Here is a 26,432-nt window from a genome sequence, read left to right as displayed (position 1 = left end):
GGAGGGTGGATAGCCGGGCTCCTTCCCCGCCCCTGCGCGCCCCAGCAGCCGCGCGCCTCTGGTGGTCCCGCGGGCTGCCGCCTGGCCGCCCTGGGGCGGCCGCAAAGCGCGGCGGTCGTCGCGCGGCGCCTCCCGCTGCCGCAAAGCGGCGGGCGCGCCACCGGGCCCCGCCCCGCTCTGTGACGTCACGCGCGCGCCCCGCGGCCGTCGGCGACTGCGCATTGGCTGCCGGGCCCTCCCCCGCGACGCTGGCGGCGTAAGCGCGGGCCGCGGGCGACGCTGCGAGACCGGGGCGAACCGGGCGCCCGCGAGGCGGGGACGGCCCGCGCCCAACATGCGGAGGCCGGCGGCGGCAGTGGCGCGGGAGCGGGGGTCGGAGCGGGCGCCGGAGCCGGAGCCAGAGCGCGAAAGGGGTCCGGAGCGGGGAACCGCGGCGCGCTGCTGAGGGAGCCCGGGCCGCCCAGCCCGGCCAGCGGGCCGCGGGGCCACGGCCACGGCCACGGCGGAGGCCGTCAGGTAACGACGCGCGCGCCCTCGCCGGCTGTCGCGGCCACGCGCCCCGGCCCTGCGGCCCCAACCCCGCGGACCCCCGGACCTGCGGCCCGTATATCCCGCGGACCCCCAGACCCGACATCCTGTCGCCCCTACACCCCGCACTTCGGACCCCTGAGCCCTGGAACCCTGCACCCTGCCTCCATTACACCCCGCGGACCCCCGCACTCCCGACCCCGCTTCTGTGGACCCCTGCACACTCGACCCTGCGACCGCACTGCTCCTCCAGCCTCCATTGACCCCCACACTCTAGACCCCAAGCCTTCATCCCTTTTCCCCTGCACTCCAGACCTTGCTGCCGCTAGTGACCCCCAAATTCAGTCTCTGTCACCTTTCACCCCCGCTGATTCCTAAGCTGCAGACCTCACTGTTCCACTGGTTTCTCACTCCAGACTCTGCCGTCTCCCACTGTTACTCCAGATCTGTGTCCCCCACTGTCTTCTCACTACAGACGTTGTTATCCCCACTGTCCCCTCTTCAGCCCCACTCCACCTCCCTCCTTCAGCGTCCCCAAGTGTTCAAGCCCACTGTCCACTCTTTTGTGTCCTCTCACTCCTCCAGCTTTCTCCCCTGGACCCGTTGCTCCTCCCCACGCTGGTTGCACAGACTCTCCCCTTTGTGGTCCTGCCCGTTTTGTCCAGGGAGCTGCGGGCAGGGAAGAGGAACAGCAAGAGGGTGTCTGGTCTGGGGAACCTGTTGTGGACGCTGCTCAGGAACTCCCGGCGCGCTTGGCCTGGCTGCGCCTCCCTCTTCCGCCCTCGCCACCGGCTTTGTTTTCCGGAAACACTTTAGATCAGGGAGGGGGATGCAACGTCTGTGTGCCCGGACACACTGATCCCCTCCCTGACCTGCCGAGGGACGGCGCTTCCCCTGCCCTTGCTGCCCCAGTTTTCTCAGGGGAAGCTTTCACGTTCGGAGCTGCAGGCCTGAGAGAAAGCCCTGCCATGACATCCAGGGCGTCGTCGTGGGCAGACTTTGGGCAGCTGGGTTATTCCCTTGGCCTCCGGATGGCATTGTTTGCAGGAAACAGCCTGGAGGGTTCCGTGCCCGTAGGTGGAGTCCAGCATTTTCTCCCCAACCCCCTCCACGGAGGGACCCCAGGCCTGGCCAGTGTCTGGGATTCTGGGGGTTTCTGTACATCCATTCTTTGGGACTTCTGGGGCTCTCTGTCCCTGCCCCTGGGGACATGGACAGACTCAGGTGGCATTTCCCAGCTCCTGGGGGCTCCTGTAGCTTGTGGGTGTGAGAAATGGGTGGGAAAGCGCAAAGGCTCTGATCTCTGGGTGAAAACTATCTGCCTGGGGGTTGCTCCGATGGGGGGGCTGCTGGGGAGGTGGAGGCGGCCTCTGAGAACAGATTGCGAGCTGGGCCGCAGGTTTGAAAGGGGGAAGTTTGTGGTTATAGCCAGGAGTTTGTTTTTATCTGCTGTGTCTCCACCAAATTGTGGCTTCTCTGGGCTCTGCAGGCAGACGAACAGGCAGGTGGGCAGGGGCTGGCTGGAGGGCCCCAGGAGCACACACAGGCCTGCACGTGTCGGTCTCCCTGTCTTCAGGGCCCCAGATGTTTAGTTCAACCCCTGTGGTGCTGTCTGTGGCCCTGTCTCTGAGGCTGAGCTGGGGGTCCGGTGGAGGGGGTCACCTCCTGGGCTAGGGGGCTAGTTGTGCCTGCTGTACTTGGTAGTGGAGGTGTGACCCAGGTGACTGGCACAAGGGAGATGTGGAGGGAGCTGGCTGGGCCCCCACCGCAGCGGTGGGCCAATCCCCTGCGGTCCGCAGTGGTCACTGGGCACGAGTTTGGTTTTTCTGTCCGCAGTCTGACCTTGTATAAAGCGGCCTCTTGTCCGATGTCAGGTTTTCTAGTTTCTCTGAAGTGGCTCGAGGACAGGCGCCTCGTTACCGGGCTGAGCTGTGGCAGCAGGGCCCTGCGCACACAGAGCCCTTGAGCTGCCGGTCTTGTTCCACCTGGACCTTCTTGTCTTCTAGTCACATGGTGACTGCTCTGGCTTGCCAGAGGAAGCAGGTGAGCTGTTTGTTTGTTTTGTTTTTAAACTGAAAGTCTCCTTATCTGCTCATCCCAGTTGTGGGGAAGTCAGCCACAGAGGCGGTCCAGACAGCTGTGGGGCCACCTGTGTCCTTGGAGATTTACGTACTGGTGTGTCTGAGCAAGCACTCAGGACAGGCCCAGTCCCCACGGCTGTACCTGGAGACAATGGCATGTCCCCTGGACTTCAAGGGACACCCAGTAAGGCCTCGTTCTGCGGAGCTGCCCCAGGCCCCCCGAGAGCAGCAGGTTTCTGGTGGTTGTGGTGGGGCTGGGTTTCTGTCTTGGCAGAAAGTTTCTGGCCCCTGCCCCCCACCGAGGTCCACGGAGGCCCTAGCAGGCGGCGGCAAAGGGCCAAGGAGGTTACTGGGTGTGGGATGTCGTGGCCAGGGGCACCAGCCTGCAAGCCCAGGTGTCAGTGGGTGAGTCAGCGTGGTGGTTGGCCACCTTTGTTTTAATCCTGAGGGGTAGACAGGCCCTTGTGAAGCGGCCTTGCCTGCTGGTTAGTGTCGTGGGCACTGCTGGTGTCTGGCCGGGACCGTCACATCTGATGGGGACCCTGCTGTTGTCTTCCAGGCAGGGGGTCAAGGAAAGGGACCTGGTGGTGTGGGAGGGCCCCTCCTCCGGTGGCTCCGCATCCACCTCTCCCTCCCCATGCAGGAGCTTTGGAGAGCCTGTGCTGGGTGACCCCCAAGTCCTCATCCTGTAGAAGCGGAAGTGAGGCCTGAGTGACCTCCAGTAGGAGGCCCTGGGCTCTGACGAGGCCAGCTACATACCTATGCTCCTGGGAACCTCCGTGCCCCCTGGGCGCCACCAGGCTCCTCTGGACCCGGAAGGGGCTGTGGGCTCCTGTCTCCTCCCGTCTCCTGGGCCCCTCTCCCTCCTGCCCCGTCTCCCACGTGAGCTTTGGGTCCAGGCTGCGCTGGCACTGGCCCTGCGGTGTGGGGGTCCACAGGAGGGTTGGTGGGACTCTCAGAGAGGTCAGTTGGTGGTGGCACGTCTTTTGCTTGCTGGGAACCCCACGTGTGCCCCTGTACACAGGACGGTGCCTGGATCTGGGCCCCCTGCTACCACACGGCCCTTCCTATGAGTTCCTTTCAGCCAGTGTCAGAAGTTGGGTTACCTGGTGCAACAGACCCTTGATGGATGTTCTGCCCTTGGCTTCTGTCTGTGTAAATCTCAACGCGGGGGTGAGTTCCTCACTGCACCTTGGGAGACGGAAGCCCACAGACCGTGTAGGGTGCGAGGAGGTTCCCAGTGAGTGAAGGGGCTGGGGGTCTGCTTGGGCCTGGCTGGCAGGTGGCGCCCCTGTAGAGCCTGCAGGGTGGGACTCCTCTCCCACCAGCAGGAGGGGTGGAGAACTGCCTGGAGTCCTCTTGCTGGCTCAGAGCCTCCCCTGCCGGCCGTGGGCAGGGGACCCAGATGCCTGATCCAGTCCCAGGTCACTCTGGGTCCCGGTGGGGTTGCATTTGGTAAACATAGATGCCTGTTGTTACGTGTTTTGACTTCACGTGGATCTGTGATGCATCTTAAGAGTCTTAGAAACCTGTGCTTGAAGCTAACGCCTCCGTTGTCTGGACTCCCCCACCACCCCGAGTGAGGCGCAGCCCCGCCCTGGGGTGACTCCCCAGCCCAGAGGCCAGGCTGCTCTTCCCACTGAGGATGTGGGACTCGCAGCTTCCCTAGGACCCCGTTTCAGAGTAACCCCGCAGTGGGGAGCACTGGTGGTTCTCCCCCAGGACTGTGCCCATCATGGAGTCTCTGCTCGTTGTGGTCCCAAGGCCATGCTGGTGGGTGCATGTCAGGGCTCCACTGGGTGTCCAATAGGTGACCCAGCTGGAACCTCAGGGCGGCTGGGCAGGGAGTGGGCCGAGTGGAACCCCGGGGCCAGCCGGTGGCTCGGAGCCTGTCTAGAGGCCTGGGACCGTGGGGGCCATAGACCCCTCCCTCAGATCTGCTGCTGCCTGTGGAATCTTCCCGTGAGGGGCTGGGGGCATTTTAGTTTCCAGGATTCACCTGCGTGCTTCAGGGATTAATAATTCCAGGCAGAGAATTCTGGAAAGTCCAGGGGCTTTGGGGAGAGATGGGGGCGGTGCCTGGGGCGCGGATACCTGAGGCATCCTTCCTCACTGCTTCTAGAAATGGCCTTGGGTGTAATTCTGTCTTTACAGAAACACTACCGCACGCTGTGCCAGGCCGTGCTGCGTCTTGGGGGGCATCTGCAGAGCCGGGCTGGCTGCGCAGCCACCCCTGGGGGAGTTGGGCACAAGCAGGGGACCCCTTGGCCTGCCCACCCCAGTCCTGGCCACTGCCTTTCCCCTGCAGCTGTAGCTGCGGGTCTGGCAGCACTCACGTTAGGGTCCAGACCCAGGCTCTCCCCTTGGCGCTGTGGGCATTGGTGCCAGGTTGTTCTCTGGAGCAGCCCCAGTTGTGACAACCACCGATGTCCCAGACCTTGCCCAGTGTTCGCCCCGGGTGAGCCCCCTCTCACCCAGATTTCCCACCCATGTGGGTGCGGTAGGGGCGTGCAAGCACCCATTTCAGGGGCTCCCTGAGCACGTCTCTGGGCCTCCAGGCTGGCCTTTGCCCCTGTCCCACCCTGGGAGCTGGAGGGCTGTGGAAGCAAGTGGGGAGGGAACACGGCTCATCTGGACCCCAAGCTGCAGCGTCCGTGGTGGCCGGCTGAGATCCCCCCTGGGGCAGGGTCTCCCCCTGCTCACCCGACGACAACCCTCACTCCCCCTTTTTGGTTTCGCCCCGTCGTCCTCCAGGCTGCTGCCCGGGAAGTGGGGGCAACGCCTCTGCTGCCAGGCAGAGAGTGGGAGAGCCACTTTGGAGACCGGCTCCCTGGGGGTTGGGAGGGCAGAGGCAGACGCGCCGCTGTCCTCCCTCAGAGCGGGGCTCCAGCCTGCTCAGTCCCACGCACCTATGGCTGGGGCTCCTCGCCCAGGCGAGCTGCAGGGAATTCTTGGTGCCTGTCACACCCCAGCTTCAGCACCCCCGCCTGAAACAGTCACGACGGTCCCGGGCTCATGGGCGATGCCCAGGGTTTCGGAGCCGAGGTCTCTGTCTAGACCCCTGGCGGTGCTGTGGCCGGCCCTTGGCCCTGGGCCGATGCGATGTGGGCCACCAGGGCACTGCTGGTGCGCTAGTATGTGGTTAGAAGGCTGCAGGTGAGATTCGTTTCACCTTGTTTAACTTCTGTCCGAGGTATGATTGTTTACACGCGTGGTCGGCGTCGGGGGTTACTGCTGGGGCAGTTCACTTCCTTTATGTGTGAGTATGTATTGTACACTCGTGGCTTATCATCGTTTGGAAAAAATTTCATTGGAAATATTTAATTTTAACAAATGGACTTGACTAGAAAACTTTAGGGCCCTTGGGACTGTGAGTCCTGCCAGGAGGCTGTCAGCACTGCTGTTAGGTGTGGCCAGATGTAGCTGATAAAAGTGGGAGGCCCAGCGAAATTTTAGTTTCAGACAAACCACCCAAAATTGCTTAGTATAAATGTGCCCCAAGTACTGTGTGGTTCACAGGAAAGTTGTACTGAAAGTTCTTCGTTGCTTATCTGAAGTCCTGGGTGCCGTATATTTTTATCTCCGTCTGGCCACGCCAGGCTGGCTCGGGCGGGTTAGGGTGGAGGGCCGGCCTGCGAGGTGCGGAGTGGAACCCTCATGATGAAGCCCGGGGCCACTTGGGAGGCCGGAGTCAGCCCTTCCTCCTCTCTCCGTCTTCTCACCGCTTTCTGCATCTTTTACTTCCTGTGGGCACACACCCCTCGACTCCTCTGAAATGTTTAAGGCCATGTCTGTCACAGAAGCTGCTTAAACCCAGGCCGGGAGCTGGCGGCGTGGCTCTGGCAGCCACTGTGGGTGGGACTTTGATTCGCGCCGGTCAGAGGAGCCTCAGTCACTGCGTCCTTTTAAACAGCGTTGTTGAAATACCACATGCCCCACTGTTTTTAGTTGAGATACAGTTCACAGACCAAAAAGCTGACTGAAGGAGCACACGCCAGTGACGTTTAGTGCATTCAGAGCTGTGCGACCATCACCAGGACCAGTTCCAGAGCGTCCTTGCCCCAAAAGAAGGCCCGTCCAGAACATTCTGTCACCCCAAAAGAAGCTCGTCCCCATCATCAGTCATCCCCCCAGCCCCTCCCCCAGCCGTGACAGCCAGGAGCCCCCTCCCTGGGTCTGGGGACTGGCCTGTTCTGGACGCCCCACATCCACGGATCACACACTGTGTGTCCTTCTGTGTCTGCTTCTCTCCCTGAGCACCGTGCTCTCAGGGTCCGTCCACGTGGCAGCGAGGGTCAGGGCTGCTCTCCTGTTCACGGCCGAGCGATGCTCCTGTGTGTGGAGGGACACGTGTCTATTCACTCTTCGGTTGCCGGACATCAGGTTGTGTGTACCCTTTGGTTGTGAGTTGTGCTGCTGTGGACATGTTTCCTGTTCTCCTGGTTGGACGCTGAGCAGTGGGGTTGCTGGGTCACGTGGTGACTCCGGGTTTAATTTGTGAGGAACCGCTTGCTGTTGTCCATGGCGGCCACACTGTTTCAAGAGGACCCACCACGGCTGAAGGTCCTGTTTCTCCGCATCCTTGCTGACTCATTCTCTGAGCTCTGTGTCCTGGCCTCTCCTAGAGTGGGGTCACCCTTTATTGTGGCATCTCTGCCTCCTCAGAGTCTGGGGACTCTGGCCAGTTTCTGGAAGATGGTCTTCCTGCTGCCCCATATTTTCTAGAACGCAGCCCCATGAAGCGTGTCCTGGAGATGCTGGTTCCTGCGTCAGATGCTGGGGCGGATCCTGCCCTTTGACACCACTGGCAGCCAAATGGGCCTGTGGCCTTCGATCATGACGCCCTTGGCTCCCTCGCCTGCTCTCCCCTGAGCAGGTGTGTCTGTGTCCCATGTCCTGGAATGACGGGCAGGCCTCATGGGGCCAGGTGCCCCTGCCTCGTGAGGCCACAAAACCAGTGTCCTTTTGTCAGCCATTGTCAGTAGAGAGGGGTGATGTGCTCGATGAGGAAGAGGCACGTCACAGCATAGCATGCTGTGTGTTGCCGCTCAGGATCCGGGAAACGGCGCCGTCACACTGCAGCGAGGCCCTTCCGGACACCTGAGAGACAGGGGCATGCTTATAAGTGGGTTCTGACTGCACGTTGGACTTGCTTTCCGCTCGGGCGGGGAGGGAAACCATCCCAGGCTGCGCCCCCAGGGAATGGAGCCACTCTCCCCGGCCCTCTTACTGCTGCGGGCTGCACCTCCGCTGGCCACTCCATCCAAGGTCAAGTCCACCACTGGGATTGGACAGGGAAGCTGGCTGGGCCGGGACCCTGGGGGTGACCCTCGATCTGCCCCTGTAAAACTGGGAAGATGGGCTTGCAGTGGCTTTAGGGGCCCTTTAATGCTCTCTCTCCTGTGTCTCTGTAGGGTTCAAGGCCGTGAGGCGTCCAGCCCCCCGCATCTGCTCACACTGCCTTTTGCCCTTGGAAGAGCCAGTGGCCAGTTCCCCCCTCCCCGTGCGGTCCCTAGAGGGCAGGCCAGGCCCAGTCGCGGCAGAGTGCGGGGACACCCTGAGAGCCCCCTCCCCACTGCTTTTCCCACTATTTGTGAGTTCACAGGAGTTTGCACATGCTTACCAGGGAGAGGATGGGATTCAAGGTGCAGGAGAGGCGGAGGGCAGCCCTGAGCTGGGAGCCACCTGAGGCCTCCACCCCTGCGGGCACACGCCACTGGGCTGCCCATCCGGATTCCTTTCTGTAGAAGTGCAGTTGCTGCCACACCAGCAGGGACTTCTCCCTCTCACCTGGCCCGAGAGCCCAGTTTGCCTCAGTGCAAGTGTCCCTGCCCCCGAGCTCAGGCCAGCGCCTGCTCCATCCCAGGTGGTCTGAGACGCGGCACGGTGTGGTCAGCAGTGGAGTGGGCTCCCAGAGGCCTTTGCTCCGCGCTCTGCCCCTTGTTCTCCTGCCGTGGCCTTGGGGAGTGCGCTCGGTGGGGCAGACATGCTGCCTACAGCAGTGAGCACTGTGGTGGAGGTCAGGGGCTGGGCTGGGTGACATCTGGGTAAGGACCAGAGCTGACGCTGAGTACTGAGGGAGAGGAGGTGCAAAGGTCCTGAGGCAGGAGCATGCCCACCAGCCAGCGTGTGGAGCAGAGTTAGGGTGTCAGAGAGGAGGCTGCCACAGGCTGTCAGAGAGGTTTTTTGTTTTTTTCCTGTAATAGATTTTGTTTTAATTTTACAGAAAGGCAGTAAAGATAGTTCAGGGGGTTCCCGCATGCCCCACGACCAGTTCCCGTGGGTCACACCTCACCTGAGTGCTGGACGCATCCCCGCTGGTGAGCCAGTGTTGCTGCGTCACCATTACTCCGAGTCCACGCTTCCCCTGTGTCCTCTCTGCCCTGTGCCCGTGACATTCAGGCCCCCCGAGCTGTGTGATTTCTCCATCCCCCTTCACGTGGGTTCCCCGGGCAGTTTGAGGAGCCTGAGCTGGGCGTGGACAATTGCTTGACTGGGCGCCTGTGCTGAGCTGTGGGGCGAGGCCAGTGCTCTGGTGTGAGGGAAGGTCCTGGATCTGCTATGTCCAGGACAGTGTGCGCCAGCCCCTGGCACGGCTGACCCCCGCCCTGTGCCTGGTGCCGCGGAGTGCTCCTCTGTGTTTGCCTTCTCACCGGGGACACCCAGCTTGGACAGTGCCCACCCGGCCTGTGAGCCGGGGGCGGGATGGTCAGCTCCGCCTGTGCGGCAAGGCCTGTCCTGTCTCTGTGCCTCTAGTTGTCCCGTGTCACCTGTTGTCACGCAGGGTCTGTGTGTGGACTGTCCGCCGTCCCTACGATTGGACACTTCTGTCCCTCCTCGCCCCTCCCCAGACCCCCACTTTCCTTGTAGTTCTTCGCTGCATGGGTTTTCAGGCGAACCTAAATGTGGGTAGAGCCTGTGGTCCAGCCACGAGGCGCACGCCCCCCCACCATGTCGGGGCAGCGCCTCTGAACACACCCTAGGCGTTGTGTCCGGGTGTCACTCCTCCCGCCTGGGGTGCTGGTGTCGGGAGCCTCGCCTCTCGTTTTGAGACCCTTTCGCATCTGTGGGAGCGCTGCAGGCAAAGAGCTCCAGGCCCCGGGTCCTCCTAAGCGCACCCGCATCATGTCTGGCCACTGTCCCCGCCTTTCCAGATGGGGCGCCGGGACCTCCAGGCCCGTCTCAGACCCGCTCCCTCCCCCGTGGGGTTTGGGTAGGAACTCCCCTGCACCGGGGCCTTCCCTCTGGTCACTAACAAGTGACCTAGGCCACCTCCTCGGCCCACTCGGCCCATGTTCGGGTGTCACCGGCGGTGCTTCCCTGGCAGCCTCTGCCAGCTAGGGTGCAGCACATCCACCCCTCCTGTTTATTCAGAGTTGCCTGTGCTGTAAATCACTTGTGGCTGCTTGCTTCATTTTCGTGCTGACCTCGTCCTGGGGGCCGGTCTCTGTATTAGGGCTGTTCCTCCCTCTCACGCTGTGGTGACCTCGAGCCTTTCGGCTGTAGCCCCAGGGCCGGCCTGTCTCTGGGTTCCTATTGGGGAGTGACACCAGGCCCTGGCACTTGGGGTGCTCGTGGCTGTTGGGGCACCATGCCCTGGCCTGGGCAACTCCAAGGAGGAGGTCCTGAGGGACAGAGTGGGGCTCAGCCTGAGGGAGGGATGCTCGTGTCCAGAGGTGCCTCCAAGGGGCTGGGCCTGGGGTCGCACCAGAGTGTAGCACCTCCGGCGGCGTCTGCCATGCGCAGTGGGGCCAAGAAGCCTGTGAAGGGCCTGCCCCAGGGAGGAGGCTGCCCACCTCTGTCCCAGACGTGCCCTGGTTCTGGGCTGGGGCTGTGCTCGTGACGTCAGCCGGGGACTGTGACATCACTGGGTGGAAATGGTCAGAGAAGGGGGTTCCTGGGGCCTCCACCTGGGGACCTGGCCCCTGGCCCTGACAAGATGGAGGACCCTCAAAAGAACATGGCAGGTAACTCAGCTGCGCTGGGCACTGGTGGAGGCGCCTGGCCCTGCCCCAGCACTGGCCCTGCAGGACCTACGGCGTGTGGATACCAGCAGGCAGGCCACACCCGGGGCTGCCGGACACGGCCAGTGGTCGGCCACGGCCTGGGGCTCTGACGGGGGTAGGCCAGGGTTTGGCCGGACTGGGAGCCCTCCCAGTGTGGGATTTCAGTTGACCACGAGGGCCTGAGTGGAGCCTTCCCCGTGAGGCGGGGAGAGTCCCAGGTGCCCCTGGAGGACCTGGGGGCCATGTTGGTTGAGACTGGCTCTGTTTCGGGCGTGAGTGAAGGATTGGTGCCTTACCGCTCCTTGATTACTTTCACCTGCGGTGCCTGGGCCGGGGCTGGCAGACCCTCTGCTTCCCCGAGTCCACCCGCGTGTGCATCCACCTGGGTGTGCTGGGCTGGCACGGCGCATGGCAGACTCCCCTGCTCCAGGTGGACGTTTGACCCTGGTTTCAGCCCGGTCTTGGCACTCTGTTGCCCCTTCTCCCCCGGCCAGCATGTGACTCTCGTGTCACCCTCTCTCAGGTCTCATCGGGCTCAGGGCATCCCAGCGTGCCCTTTGTGGGGGTGGTAGGTGGCCCCCGGGGCGTTTGTGGGGTTGGCAGGGCTGACATCCACAGGGTCAGGATCCAGGGCTCCTTACCTGCCTCCTGCTGCCCCAACTCCCTGTAGGCCGTGACCCTGGGTGAGCTGCAGTCCTGGCCTCTGACCACATGGGGCTGTGGATGGGGCCCCGAGGTGGGGTGCTCTACACCCCAGAACCTCTAGTTCTGGGCCTTGCTGCCATCTCTATGCCCCCACTGGGACCCCCGTGCACTCCAGGGGGTGGGGCCCCACATAAACTGAGCCGTGTTCCCCCAGTGCTGCGTCCCCCCCAGCGTGGGCTGTGCCCAGGCCCACGGCTCACACGTGGGTCGGTTCCATCCTGTGCTCCGTCATGCCATCGCCTGCACAGGGGCCTCCTTGCCCCTCACCCTGCTGGCTACCGAAAGCATGTTTGTAACCTTGAGTCCTTGCTGGTTGGAAGTACCCCTGCTGGACAGTGTGACCAGGAGATCAGGGCCTGCTGAGGGGTGTGTGACACCCTGGCTCTGTGACCCACCCTTGGTCAGGGCCCAGCTCACTGCTGACCAAGCCCCAAGTGCTTAGAGGATGCTCAAATACTCCAGGTGCTGCCGCCACTGCCTTGGAGCAGGTTCTGCGGACGGGAGTGTTGTCAGCCCCTGGGCCTTCCATCCCGCAGGGGCTGGGAGTGGCGACCTGGCCCAGGGGCCTCAGAACCAGCCTGAGGGCTTCATGGCCTTCAGAGGGCAGCTCCATTGGCTCAGAAGGGTTTGCGTCCTGGGTCACAAGGCCAGGCGAAGCTAGAGATGTTAGCTCTATAGATCAGGGTTGGGCCAAGAGCAGGTCCCACCTGGACCTGAAAGCAGGGGGTCACTGCCCAGAACAGAGGCCTGCCAGAGTGGGACATGGGGGTTTCGGGGGCTGCCACATGCCAACAACTGGGGAGGGGCTCCCGGGAAGGGCTGGTAGTTGGAATGCAGAGAGCTGGGTCCCCTGGAGGGGCTCCTTGCCTATGCCCGACAACAGAATGGTGTTGGTGCCCCTGTTCTGTAAAAACTGCTTGCCCAGAGTGGGACCGAGACCTAAGTTTCTGCCTCCAGGGGCCACAGGGTACAGCAGGGGGGTGTGGGAGTGCAAGGTGCCTGCCCTCTGGCCACTGCCCAGCACCTCCACGTGCCCACCACATCCGCATCTCTCAGACCAGGAGATCATGCCCCGATCTCCATGCCCTCCTCTCCCAGCACTGTTCCTGTGGTCAGTCTTCCTGGGGATCAGGCATTGGCTCAGGCATGATGGGAGGGGCCTCAAGCTCTACGGGAAGAACAGAGACCCTCCTGCCACTCCGGAAGCACTCTGCGCTGGGCCTGAAAGAAGGCCAGATCTCTCTCTCTTCGCCCCCAGCATGTCCTGGCCTCACCTGTGTGGCCTTCCAGACCTCCATGCAGTCCCTAAGGTGTTGGCTCAGTGGGTGTCCTGGCTGCTTCCTGTGGTTCTGCAGCTTGCAGGCCAGGGGTGCCCGGAGTAGTGCCCGGGGCATCCTCAGGGTACAGGTGATAAAAAGGGACAGGGCAGGTGTCTCCATAGAATCCTTGAAATTCTCATGGGTTTGCTTTTCGACTCTGATGCGCCTTTGTGTTTCAAGTGTGCTTTTTGCATGTGTGCACATGTGTGTGGTTTTAATTACTTTCCTGCAGGAAAGAAAGTCTGGCTGGAAACCACCTCTGAGTGTGCGTTAGCGGATGGTGCACAGATTTGAGTGACCTCTCACTGTGGAATCCAGGAAGTTTTCGAAGGAACCAGGGCAACGTGTCCAGATGTGTCATCTGGGAGCAGAAGGTGCCTGGCTGTGTGCAGGGCTCCAGATGGCGGCCCCAGGGGGACAGGGCACCAGGAGCTGTGGCATCAGTTTCCTGTGCTTTCAGAGTTTTTACCAAGTATAGGTGTTTCCTACGAAAATTCCTTGCCAGCTGGTTACTGTCCCAGGAGTGTCAGCCTCCTGCCCCTCTCCGGCTCCAGAACCGAGTCATGTGCACAGACTCCTGTGTGGTCCGGCATCTGGCCACTCTGAGCCTGGGCCCCACACGGGGCCCCTGTGAGACCCTCCTCCGAGGGCAGGCTGGTCCTGCGTCCCCACGAGGACCCTCGGCTCCCTCCCTCAGCCCGTCAACAGCCAGATGCCTCTCCTGGGGTCTTCCGCCATCATCACTGATTTCAGTGAGTCTGGCCTCCTCCCCTGTGTCTGGCACTGGCACGGAGGCTGGGCGCCGTCTCAGCCCGGTGGGGGAGACGTGAGCCTGGAGGTACAGTAGGAGTCATCAGGGAAGCACCAGTGAGAACCACAGCGAGCTCTCACACCCTCAGGATGCTGTACGAAAGCCAGACAGTGAGCTGGGAGGTCTGGTGCAGAGTGCAGCCTGGGGATGGGGCAGCTGACTGGGGGCAGCCTTTAGTTGCGTTTCCTCTCGACCCAGTGGTGCCAGCCCTACATGTGTGCCCAGGAGAAGCAAAGCACAGTCCTCAGATACCTGTACACAGACGTCCACAGCAGCTTAGAAGTGCTCACAACCCACGTGGATGAGTGTGTCCCTCCACTCATGGGAGTGTCAGTCAGCCGTGAACAGGAGAGCAGCCCTGACACCCGCTCCTGCGGGGCCAGACCCTGAGAGCACGGTGCTCAGGGAGAGAAGCAGACACAGGAGGACACACAGTGTGTGATTCTGTGGATGTGAGGCGTCCGGAACAGGCCAGTCCCCAGACCCAGGGAGGGGGCTCCTGGCTGTCAGGGGCTGGGGCGGGGGCAGGGTGACTGCAGATGGGGATGGGGCATCTTCTTGGGGTGATGAGAATGTCCTGAAACTAGAGGTGACAGTGGCTCAGCTCTATAAGCATAAGCTGCAGCTCAGGAAAACCCCCGAATCTGGTGTGCTCTGTGACTCTTCTCTCCGAGCTAGGGATCAGGACATGCCAGGGGCTAGAAACCGAGGTAGGCGGCCTCCACCTCCCAGTAGGAAAGTGCTTGGCTTTTCTCGCAGGAAGCATCTGCTCCCCGGGTGCGCCCCTGGGGAGCAGGGCTGGGCTGGGCTCAGAGGAGGCTGGAGTCTGTGGGGACGTTGTTTGTAGTAGAAAACTTGAGATAACGATCTGTTCCTACAGACATGCTTTTAGGCTAAACCCCAAGTGCCTTGAAGGGACTCTTCTTGTTTCCAGACACAGGGAAAGAGGGCAGCCCCTTGGTGCCGCCATCCCTCCTCCTCGCATGGTCTAGGGTCTAGGCAGTGCCCAGGGTGGCGCAGCGCAGGTGGGGGTTGCACAGGCCCCCTTCTCTCTCTGTCTGCCCCGGCTGCTGACAGACACGCCTGCCGCACCTCCTCACCTGCTCTGGTCCCCAGTGTCCACCCGAACAAGGCCCCAAAGCGGGCGGGCCTCATTTCTTCCTGACCGAAGCCTTGCCATGGCTTCGGAGGCGCGGGCCGGGTGAGGCGTGAGTGTGGGCTGGGCTGGAGGCTGGTACTAGCTGTTGCCCTGCCCAGCCCGTTCCCCCGAGGGCCTGCTCCGGCAGGAGGCGGGTGGGGTCCGCCCTCTTGTCACCGTGCACCTTGGTCAGTGGGTTTTCACTTTAAGGAGGAAGACCTAAAACGAGGCCAGACCGGTGTCGGGTTCGGGGGCTCCTGCCAGTGCTCGGTGCTGCTCACAGGGAGCAGCAGCCACCACGGCAGCCTGCTCAGGTGTCACGGGCGAGGCTGGTCTTGGGGGGGGGCGGTGGCCGTCCCCCAGGCTCCCTGCAGTCGGGCGGGCAGAGCCCGCTGGGGTGGGCTCTGAGGAGCCCCTCTGTTTAGTGTGGCTGTTTCCTCGTGGGGCGTAGACTTGCCTTTTCATAGCAGCTGTTCACAGTTCACTCCCAAATCCCCAACGTTGAACAGCCGACCCCCAACAAGTCACGGACTGGTCACATGCGGGAGGCGGTCTGGCCCCTGCGTTTGGACCCCTCATGGCCGAGGTAAAGGCAGGCCGCCCCTCGGCCCCTGACTTGGGCCCGCAGGCTCCTCATTCACTGTCCACCCAGGCCTGGGAGAGGGCGGGGCAGTGTGGCGCCCCCGCAGCGCCCGCTCGGCTCAGGCTTCCCGTGTGTTCGGCCGCCAGGGGCGGAAATGGTGGGCGGGCCCGAGTCCACTTAGGGCCGGGCCGGGCGTCTCTCTGAGCCCAGTGACAAGTGTGTCTGTCACACATGCAGAGGGCGCTGTTCCCCGTGGAGCAGGTGGCCGGTGACAGTGAGAGTGCGTCGAGCCACGTTCAGACAGCCGGACGCCCCCCATCCTGGTCAGTGGTGGACCCGGCCGCGGGGCGGCTGTCCGCCCCTGGGGTTAGGACGTCAGCCCACCTGGAGGGCCGCCTGGGAATGTGCGGCACCGTGGAGCTGGGCTGAGAGTCCTGTCCAGCGGCTCTTGTTGGAGCCGGACTGTCCGTGCATACTGTTCGCGTTGTAGGGAAATGTGATGTGAGCCTGTCACGTTACAGGGTGATGTTTTCCCTGAAGCTCGTCTGGAAACCTCCCGGGTCTGGCCGCTCCGAGCCGGTGCCCCTGCCGGGCAGGGGCGGCAGGGGCGGGTGTGAGCCGGTGTGTGGACAGCACCCCTCACCTGGCGGTCTTGCCTCTGTGAGCATGCAGTAGGACCCCCTCTTCGGGGCACCCCGTGGGGCCAACAGCAGATTCTGTCCTTGGCTTGATATGCAGAGGCCCCCTCCTTTCACGTCCCCTCTCATTATCCCCAGAGCCCTATCCCTCCCTCAGGGTGGGGGAGGTCAGGGTCAAAGGTGAAGTCAGGCCTCGAGGTGTCACCATGTCCAAGTTGACTTCGATCTCAGCACCAGTGTCATCAGTGACAGGAGGTGGCTGGCCGACTTTTCCGTCTATCTGTGCTGTGGGGGGTGGGGGACACTGGGGGCCGTGGAGGCAGCCTAGGCCGGGCTTGGACACCTAGGGAGGGGGGTAGGAGATGATGCTGTCACTGCCTCTCCAGGGCACCAGGAGCAGTGCTTGTCCTCTGCAGCCTGCCTGGGGGTTGGGGGAGGCCCTCCAGGGGCCTTCGCGGGCTGTGAATGAGCTGCAGTTGAGGCCCTTGACCGCGCCCCCACAGCAAGCCTCCTCTCTCACCCCATCAGACGTCCAGGGGTCCGTGGCCTCAACCAGGCGTCAGGCCTGGAGCGCCAGACGGGGACGGGGCGTAGGCGTGAGCTGCAGTTTGGGGGTGAGGGGGTCTTGGGCAGGCGGAGCCCCACACCAGGCCTCAGGCGGCTGAATCAAATTGTAAAGAGGACGAAGGAAGCTTTATAGGAGCAAATTAGTGTTTTCTTCTTAAAGAGATGCGTGCGGCTTTGGTGTGAGAATTGGCCAATGGGACAGGAAGAGGTGAGGGCCTGTAGGAGGACAGTGATGGTGGCCGAGGAGGAGGGGCGCTTGAGAGGCCAGGCCGGTGGTGGAGGAGCACCCCTGTCTGCAGGGTGACCCCATGGCCCGGGAGGGGCTGGCGCCACAGACAGACCCTGGGATGCTTCTCAGGGCCTGCCCTGTGTGTCCCCTCCCCACCCCCCTGGCTGGGGTGGTGGGCCCCTCCCTGCATCCCTGGGGACTGCTGGGATACCCCAGAGGCCCAGCCGGAGCTCCCCACCACCGGTGGCACACACAGCTCCCTGTCATGCTCAGAGCCTGTCCGACTTCCCTTGGGGCTGCTGGCCAGGCAAGACCTGGCCAAGTCAGGGCCTCCAGGGCCGGAGACCCGCAGCCCCTCCAGCTGGATACTCTTCACCGGCCTTGTTCGCCTGCAGCGGCTGTCACCCACCTGGTCACAAGCTCCTGGAACCAGGCCCAGGGACCTCGGTGCCACCTGGATGTTGGTGGGGGTGAGGTGGGGAGAGGCAGCTCAGAGCTCCCATGCCAGCAGCAAAGGCCTGTCCCCCAGCCTTGGGCCCTTTCTACTCTGTCTGTCACCGTCCCTCTTCCTAGGAGCCCTAATGGCTCCACCTTCTGCCCCAGCTCGGGGCTCCCTGCCTGGCTTCAAGGTGTTGGGCCTCTGTCACTCAACTGGTGACATCCCCTCCCAGCACAGCTGTCCTGAAGCCCTGGGGAGAATGGGCAGTGACACGTGGGATTCACGCAGGCCTAGTCACCCACCCCTCTGCCTCAAGAAGGTCACAGATTACACTTGTGCCTCAAAAGTGTTTCCAGAATGCGCTCCCCCACCAGAGCCCCCTCCTGGCACTGCTCTCAGTTATGCCCAGTCCTGGGTCTCCCTGCTGGGCAGTGCTCTGGACCCTGGAGCATGTTGCAACCTTCTAACCCATGCCTATTTCTCCGCCAGCCGAGAGCCACGAGATTTGAGCCCGCGGGACCTGTTAGCAGCATGTGTCCGCCCCCCGCGCGCGACCCCGAGGCCACTGAGATGAGCGCCGCGGCTGGGCCCTCGCGCACGCGCGCGTCCCACTAGCCGGGGCGCTGGGCCGCCATGGTGTGCTAGCCCCGAAGAGCTGCTGTGACCTCAGGTCTCCGTGGAGCCAGGATTTGCACGGCAGCAGAGTCACCGTGGAGAGGCCAGGGTACCACAAACTTATGGATTTTGACAAGAAAGGAGGGAAAGGGGAGTCGGAGGAGGGCCGGAGAATGTCCAAGGCCGGCGGCCGGACCAGCCACGGCGTCCGGAGCTCGGGGACCGGCTCGGGGGTCCTGATGGTGGGCCCCAACTTCCGGGTCGGGAAGAAGATAGGCTGTGGCAACTTCGGGGAGCTCCGGCTAGGTGAGCCCCGCGTTCACGTCGGGGGCGCAGGGTGGGGGGCGGGCTGTCGGGACCGGGGATGCAGGTAAGTGTGTGTGTCTCTGCCCCCCTGAGGAGGTTGTGCAGGCCGCCAGAGCCCCGCCTCGCCTACATGTCCGGGGAACAGCCATGTTGGGGGCTGAGGGCCGACGAGGAAGCTGCCGCTTTCTGAGCTGGGGGCTCAGGGCCCTGCATTTCCTGCTCGGCGCTTGTCCATTGGGAGCTGCGGGCGACCTTGAGCCCCTGCCTGGCAGCCGGCATTGTGGAGTCTGACGTGCCCAGCAGCCCCACATGGCTGGGCAGAGAGGCCTGTCCCAAATCAGAGCGCACCTGGGCCTTGCCAGCGGTGTCGGGGTTCGGCTCAGGCCTCATTGTCCTGGGCTCAGGGTTCCCAGTCCCGTGGGTTGTCAAGGCCCGGCGATCCAAACTCTGCTGAGGGGCGGGGTGACGGTGTGGGAGAGACCAGCACCCTGATCGGAGCATGGGGCCCCAAAGGCCCACCCCGACCTGCCCAGCATGCAGGTCCTCTGGACGGGGCCGCCTCGACCTGCCCCCGCTGCCTGGTGAGCACGTGCATGTGTGTGCACCCTCCGACTCGCACCAGCAAACACACCCAGGCCCCTGGGCCCAGGCCTGGCCCACAGCCTGGAGTGCCCTGTATGACGCTGGGGACCCAGAGGGCTGTCATGGGTCCTGCCTGTGGCGTTGGGAGCAGCGGCCTTAACAGCGCAGGTCTTTGTAAGCAGACAGGAGAGCGCGTGGTGGGGGGAGCGGTTTTTAAGCTCATGATGCCTTTTGAGAGTTGAGGTGCAGTTGGTGCTCCACATCAGACGACCTGAAGCCCGCCGAGGCAGAGGGCTGCCTGTATTCACTGTCCTCTGCCACTTTATGTAAGGGACCTGAGCACCTGCAGATTTGGGTGTCCCCTGGGGGCTCCTGGCACCATTCCCCACGGACGCCGAGGGGCGACTGTGTGTATTTGCCTGGCTCCCGCTCGCTGCTTTGGGAGAATGTCTGGCTTGTTTCCTGTGCCTGGAGTTAGTTACTCTGTCCATTTGTATGACTGCGCCCCAGTTTTGTTTATGTGCCCTCCCGCTCAGGGATATTTGGCTGTGCCCAGATTTGGGGTATTGTGAATAAAAATGCCCTGAGCATCCTTCTCCAAGTCTTGTGTATGAGTGTTTCCATTAAAGTACTCGGTCACGTGTGCTTATGAGAAACTGCCAGGTTGGCTTCCTAAGCGGTTGTACCACTTTAAATTCCTGCAGGTGGTATACTGGTTCTCTGGGTGTCCCCCATCCTCATCAGCACTTGGGACGTCAGGCTTTTCCATTTTGAGCATGTTGGTGGGTGTGAAGTGGTACCTCACTGCGGATTTTTATTTGCTTTTTCCTGATGACTGATGTTGAGCGTTGTTCCTCTGTATGTGGTATGGGGGAGGGGGAGGATTTTTGGCTGTTTTAAAGAGTTTCTTTTTATCTCTGGTTTGGAATTTTGATTCTGCCTTGTTTAGGTGTGGTTTTCTCTGTGTTTATCCTGCCTTGAGTTCATTGAGCTTTTTGGATCTATGTACTGACACCGTTGCATTACATTTGGGAAGACTGCCATTATTTCTTCAAATGTCTTCTCTGCCTCTGTTCACTCTCTTCTCATTCTCATACTCCAGTCACACGTTTGTTAGGAGTGTCTGATGCTGAGTGTCCCACAGGTCTCTCAAGTTCTCAGTGTTCTCTGAGCCCTTTTTGTTCCTTGAGGCTGGATAGTTTTATTGCTCTGGTGTAAGTTAATCCTTCTTTTTTTTCTACGTTGTCCAATGTATTATTTGATACACCTATTGGATTTTTCATTTGGTACATTTCATTTCAATTTGATTCCCCTATTTTTTCTATTGAGATTTTTCCCATCTACTCGTTCATTTTGCCCATCTCTTCCTTTAAATCCTCAGACATCCCTAGAGTAGCTGTTTTAAATGCCAGTGTCTGTGGTGCCTTTGACTCTGTCTTTCCTTTTACGGTCCTGTTCACTTTTCACATATGTCTAATGCTGTTTTATTGTATCCTGGACACTGGGTGGCACACATGAGATCTGGCAACTCATCTTCACTCCATCAGGGACTGGTTTTCAGCTGACAGGGTGGGCCAAGAGCAGACATGACTCATGGACTGGAGTCCCCCTCTACGATACGTGGGCTTTCTGGGTTCTCAGCTGAATCTCGGGGGAGTTCAGGGAGGTCTCCATGCTCTGGATGGCTGTGGCTCCAGCATCCTCCTGCCTTGTGCAGCCCCCAGAATCTTCTGCTCACAGCTCTTCAGGAGGTGTCCTCCTCCTTCAGGCCTGGCTGCCCTCTCGCTTTTCTCACACATTGCTGAGCTGGGCGTTGGTGAGGCTCTCAGAGCCCAGAGCACCTGAAGTCCCCTGGGAGTCTGGAAATCCACAGACTGCATGTGCCCACATGTGCACACACACATGTGCTCGCCTCAGACTCCGCTGGACTCCAGGACTTTGGCTCTCCCAGAACTTACATGTGCGGTCAAAACAGGAGGTGTCTTCAGTAAGACACAGGATAAAATTACCAGTTACCGGGAAGATCAGTTAGGCACCAGCGAAATTTAAACTATCTGCTTATCTGAAAACCTCGTGAAGAGCAACAGGCTGGCAAGCCCCAGCCTGAGAGGTGGCCATTGCTGGGCACCGCTGGACAGAGTGCTGGTACCCAGGGTGCAAGAAAGGACAACAACCCAACAGTAAGAAGATGGTCACTCCAGTGAAAACCGGGCAAGGGATGTGGACACCTCACAGAAGCAGACGGGTGAGTGGCCGGGGAGCGTGAGGGGCCCTTGCCTCATCCCGGGGAAGTGCGGTGTGTGCGGCACAAACCAGCTAGCCTGCCCAAGAAGTGCCCCAGCCGCCCGCAGAGAGGCCCGGGCCCCACTCTGGTGATGGACATGGGACACACGCCAGCGGCGTCTGCGACGGGGCAGGATGTGCCTCTTCAGGGAGCCAGGGAGGAGGGGCGGGCGGTGAGTCCCCCTCTTGGGAGGTGAGGCGCGGTGATGTTCTGTGTCAGTGGGGTCATAGGGCCCACAGCACACATTTGCCAAAGCTCATCAAATGCAGTGTTCCACAGGTACATGTGGCCTCCCAGGTTAGCGCCAAGAACCAAGTACACAGGGAACCTCATCTTCAGAGCAGAGTGTTCAGGGCAGGGTACTGATGTCTGCAGCTTTGAAATCCATGTGAAAATGAGACGACCGGGGAACAGGTGTGTAGATACGCGGCCGTGCAGAGAGCAGCTTGTGGCTTGTGGGATGCGAGGCTGCGGGGCTAGGGGTTCACTGCACACAGTTCTGTCCTTTTTTCTACGTATTTTGAAAGTTTCATGATAACAGTGTTAGGGGAAACACAAGAGGCACACCTGTTCGTTTAATCTGAACCCAAGAACCAGGACTGGAAGGGAGCTTTCTTTTCCTGCTAAAGGGTGTCTGTGAAGAGCCTCCTGCTTGCCCTAACCGAGCAAGTGGGGGTCTGCACTCACCCACTCCAGATGGCGGCCAGGACCAGAAGTAAAGGTGAAAAGACTGGAGAAGAAAGACAGCTGTGAGCAGCCCTGGATGCCACAGTCATGCACGTGCAGATGCCGGCAGTGAAACAGAAATGATGTGTTTAACAAGGCTGCTGCTCTGCCAACACAGATCAGCTGTGTTTCTCTGTTCAAGCAACAACTGGCAAGTAAAAAATTAAAACCAGTACCAATCGTAAGAGCACCAAAACCACAAGTGCTTCCAGCCCACATCTAACGAAGGCCGTGCAAGCTCTCTGCACCGAGCGCCGAGAACGTCACCGAGCGGCCCGCCCGGAGAGGTGGCTGGGACGGCTCTCCTGCCGACTCGGTGTCCTCCCTGCAGGTTTCTGGGGAAATGGACGAGCTGACCATAAACTCTGATGGAAACTCAGGCGCTGAAGAGCTGAGGCTGAGCTGAATACCCCCAGGCCAGGCGCCAGCGATGCAGACGCCCAGCCTGGGGCAGAGACAAGTGGGACCCCAGACCTCCACCCGTGGGGTGGGACCGCTGGTGCCTCGGCCACCACATGGGTGGGGCCAAACCAGTGCAGACTGTCCGGCTGCAGCGGGCTGGAGAGCAAGCCGAGGCCTCTTCCAGGCTGGATCCTCTTGGCAACAAGACCAGCAGCAGCGCAGTGACTCAGGCGTGAAGTCGCCTGCGGGCCGGTGTGCCGTGGGGCCCTCTTCTCAGCGCTGAGGACCCAGGAAGGCAGCGGGAGGGGCAGAGGGATGGGGGTGTACTCGGTGCTGTGCGCAGCTCCTGGCAAATGCACACCTAAGGCCTGCGGCTGCCCCTGCGTGGTGGGAACTGTCACCCAGCAGCATCACCGCCCTGTCCTAGGTCTGAACTTTGTTGAGTTCTGGAGCTTGGGTTTTTTGCAGTTTTGTGGGGTTGAGCATATTGGCTCGTTCTCTGTGGGCACCTGGAGGTCCAGGTGCAAGAGTGGTCTGTTTCTAACCCCAGGATTCAGGCCCTGCCCCGGCCCTGCTGGACTCTGTCATTCGGGGAAGCTACAGGGCAGGGGTGGGGGGTGTCTCCTGGTCTGGTCCTTGCTGCACAGCGATGGGGGTGGGGCTGGTCTTCCGGTTGCAGGAGGCCGTGCCCAGCTGAACTGAGTTACAGGAGCCAGGCTGTAGGGTGACCGGTGGGGATGAGGGGGTCCCTGGGGCTGGGGGGGTGAGTGCAGGTCAGGTGGTGTGGGGGACAGGACGGAGGGAGGATGTGGGCGAGGGGTGTGGTGTCTCCGAGTTCCCTGCAGCTGCAGCTGAAGGGTCTTGGGGTCACCAGGGCTCTTTGTTCTATTTTCCCTTTTTTAGATGGGAGAAATTGGAACGCGTTGGCGTGCCGGCGGGAAGGATCCCGCAGAGGACTTGGGAACAGCCCCTTGAGTGGGCCGAGGCAGGGCTGGGGGGCCGGAGGGTGGTTGGGGTGCCTGGGTGAGAGCTGGGTGGGGACTGAGGAGAGGGCGGGACGGCAGCTTGGGGCCCAGGAGATGAGGGTTCGGGGGCAGCTGGCAGTGCCCACAGCGGTGTGGCCGTTCCCTTGTGGGCACCCTTTTCCCTCCCGGGCCTGAGAGGGCTGGGCCAAGTTCACGGTGGAGAAGGAGGTGCCCCTCGGAGGGGTGGGCGGGGCCGGGTCTTCTGAGTGCCGGGGCCCTGCCGGCCTGATGTGCCTTTCCTCCCGCAGGAAAGAATCTCTACACAAACGAATACGTAGCTATCAAGTTGGTGAGTCCAGGCCCTGCCCCCAACCCCCAGCCTGGTCTGTCCCCACCCCGGGACCCCAAGCAGGAGTGCCAGGCCTGCACCCTGGGTAACATCCGCACATGTCCTCGTCCCTCGCAGGAGCCCATCAAGTCCCGGGCCCCACAGCTGCACCTGGAGTACCGCTTCTATAAGCAGCTCAGCGCGGCAGGTACCCTGGGGCTGGTTTCGGGGGCACAGCGGGAGCCCGCCTGGGCATCGCATGAGTCTGTGGTCCTCCGCCTGCAGAGGGCGTCCCTCAGGTCTACTACTTCGGTCCGTGCGGGAAGTACAACGCCATGGTGCTGGAGCTGCTCGGGCCCAGCCTGGAGGACCTGTTCGACCTGTGCGACCGCACGTTCACGCTCAAGACGGTGCTCATGATCGCCATCCAGCTGGTGCGGACTCGGGAGCGCGGGGTGGGGGGTTGGCGGGCGGGGGCGGGGCACGGGGCGACCGCTGCGGCCTGCCCGCAGATCACGCGCATGGAGTACGTGCACACCAAGAGCCTCATCTACCGCGATGTGAAGCCGGAGAACTTCCTGGTGGGGCGGCCGGGCACCAAGCGTCAGCACGCCATCCACATCATCGACTTCGGCCTGGCCAAGGAGTACATCGACCCCGAGACCAAGAAGCACATCCCGTACCGCGAGCACAAGAGCCTGACGGGCACGGCGCGCTACATGAGCATCAACACGCACCTGGGCAAGGGTGAGCGGCGCGCAGGCCGGGCGGGGGGGCGTGGGGGCCGCGCTGACCTGCTGTCCCCCCGCAGAGCAGAGCCGCCGCGACGACCTGGAGGCGCTGGGCCACATGTTCATGTACTTCCTGCGCGGCAGCCTGCCCTGGCAGGGGCTCAAGGTGGGCGGCGCCGGGGCCCGGGCGGGGCGGGGTCTCCTGCGTGCTGTGCGTGCTGAGGCGCTGACCCAGCTCCCCGCAGGCGGACACGCTCAAGGAGCGCTACCAGAAGATCGGGGACACCAAGCGAGCCACGCCCATCGAGGTGCTCTGCGAGAGCTTCCCAGGTGAGGGCCGCCCTGCCCCGCGTTCCCCGGGTCCCCGCTCCCTGCAGGGCCCCCCACCCCAGGCGCCCCCGTTCCGGGCCGTCCCCGTGCCTCCACGCCCCCAGCCATGCCGCTTTTCGCAGAGGAGATGGCCACGTACCTGCGCTATGTGCGGCGCCTGGACTTCTTCGAGAAGCCCGACTACGACTACCTGCGCAAGCTCTTCACCGACCTCTTTGATCGCAGCGGCTTTGTGTTCGACTATGAGTATGACTGGGCCGGCAAGCCCCTGGTGCGTGGGGGCCCCGGTGCGTGGGGGCGGGATGCTGGTCTACCAGCCTTGCAACGTGGAGGGGGGTGAGAGCGGGCCCGGGGCCTCAGCACTGGGTCCTGTCCCTGCAGCCCACGCCCATCGGCACCGTCCACGCCGACCTGCCCTCGCAGCCTCAAGTTCGGGACAAAGCCCTGCTACACAGCAAAAACCAGGTGAGGGGCTGGGCAGAGGACCTAACAACACGGGAGGGCGCAAAGCGGGGCACAGGACTTCCCTTCCCCCGCTTTCCCGGCAGGCACTGAACTCCACCAACGGGGAGCTGAATGCGGACGACCCCACCGCCGGTCACTCCAATGCCCCCATCACGGCCCCCGCAGAGGTGGAGGTGGCCGACGACACCAAGTGAGGCCTGCCCCGCCCCTTCCACGCCCTGCGCCCGCCTTCACCCCCCCAGCCTGCGCCCACCGCCCACCCTGTCCCGCCTCTTCCAGGTGCTGCTGTTTCTTCAAGAGGAGGAAGAGAAAATCGCTGCAGCGACACAAGTGACGCTGGGCGGTGGCCCCTGAGTCCACGCGCTGCAGCCTCGGGCCAGCTTGCCGTGGCCCCGTGGCCACAGCCAGATGCAAGCTGCAGGGCTGGCTGAGCTGCCGCCCCCACGGGGGGCACTTCCTTCACGTAAGACTTTGGCCGAGACTTCTACACCTGTGTCTAGTCCTCCCCTCCGAGAGCATTAACTTTAAAACAAGGAAAAGAGAAAACCACAGCGGCCGTCCTGCCCCGCTCCCCGCCCGCCTGCTGAGTGAGTAGTGGGCCCGCCGCCGCCGCCGCCGTTAGTGTGATTCAGTGCAGCTTCTCCCTCGATCCAAAGGCCGATTTCTCGAGGGGGCGCTGCGGGGCGTTGCTGCGGAGGGTGAGCCCGTCCTGGGCCTCCCCAAACCAAAGGGGAAGGCGGGGTGGGGGCGGCCGGCAACCAAAATGCTGCACCAAAGCCTGGGCCGGCGGGCGTGGCCCGAGGGCTGTTTTGCGCACCTGCTCAAGGGGCCGCTGCAGGCCCGGAACTCGGGGCGCTGCCTCGTGGCCAGCCGGCAGCGCCGGGCGTGCGGGCTTCTTGTGTGGGCTGTGCGCTGCTGGCCGAGCAGTGGGAGACAAGCGCCTTAAAGCCCGTCCCAGCCCCGCAGGTGCGTGCGGAGCGGGCAGCCCCGTCAGTGCTGCCAGTGGTCCCTGGAGCCCCGCGTCCTGCGTGGGCAGAGCGGCTGGGGGTGCCCCCACGGCGTGTGCGTCTAGGTCTTGCTTTACAAAGTGTACAGAAATGGCACTTCCGTTTCTTTGATGCTTCCTGGAAGCCATAGAACTTAGGGGCTTTTTTAAAAAAAATAAAGGAAAATGAAACCAGTCCTCAGTGTGGTGTCGTCTTTCCGAGAGGCTTGGCCGAGCCAAGCAGCAGCTCAGATACAGTGTCCCTGGGGGGGACAGGCGGAGGTGGGACAGTCTGGAAAGGAGGCAGGGAGTGTCAGGCCCCTTGCTCAGGAGAAGCGGATGGTGGGAAACAGTAGCAGAACTAAAGCGAAGGTAAGCACTGGGCTGGGTTATTGGGAGTAGGTGGGAAGAACAGCCTTAAGCAAACAGTGATGGGAGGGGGAGACCACAGATCCGGGCGTTGAAGGACCCTGGGTCTCCACACGCACGTTGGGACCCCTGACTCAGGCTGCTTCCCTTCCAGGAGCAAAGAGGCGCCAACTGTGTCTGGGTGCTTGGGTCTCGAGGGAGGCCAACAGCGCCAAGTGGGAAGCCCGGTGGCGGCCTCCCAGTCACCACGGACGCAGCAGAGGAAAAGCGATCTTGGTGGCTACAGAGTGACTGTTTCTG

General features: G+C 62.1%; 1 protein-coding gene across 1 annotated transcript; it reads left to right on the top strand.

The window, feature by feature from the left end:
• Positions 1–226: 226 nt before the first annotated feature.
• On the top strand, positions 227–25,958 carry CSNK1G2 (casein kinase 1 gamma 2). Its single transcript, XM_072948067.1, has 12 exons — positions 227–516; positions 17,534–17,965; positions 23,233–23,273; positions 23,391–23,460; positions 23,538–23,686; positions 23,765–23,999; positions 24,064–24,149; positions 24,229–24,313; positions 24,436–24,584; positions 24,695–24,778; positions 24,862–24,968; positions 25,058–25,958. The coding sequence occupies exons 2-12, from the start codon at positions 17,782–17,784 to the stop codon at positions 25,110–25,112; spliced, it is 1,245 nt and encodes a 414-aa protein (XP_072804168.1). The 5' UTR covers positions 227–516; positions 17,534–17,781; the 3' UTR covers positions 25,113–25,958.
• The last annotated feature ends 474 nt before the right edge of the window (positions 25,959–26,432 follow it).

The sequence above is a fragment of the Vicugna pacos genome, chromosome 22, assembly GCF_048564905.1.
Source record: "Vicugna pacos chromosome 22, VicPac4, whole genome shotgun sequence".
Classification (NCBI taxonomy): domain Eukaryota; kingdom Metazoa; phylum Chordata; class Mammalia; order Artiodactyla; family Camelidae; genus Vicugna; species Vicugna pacos.
This window is presented reverse-complemented; position numbering and strand designations above follow the sequence as displayed.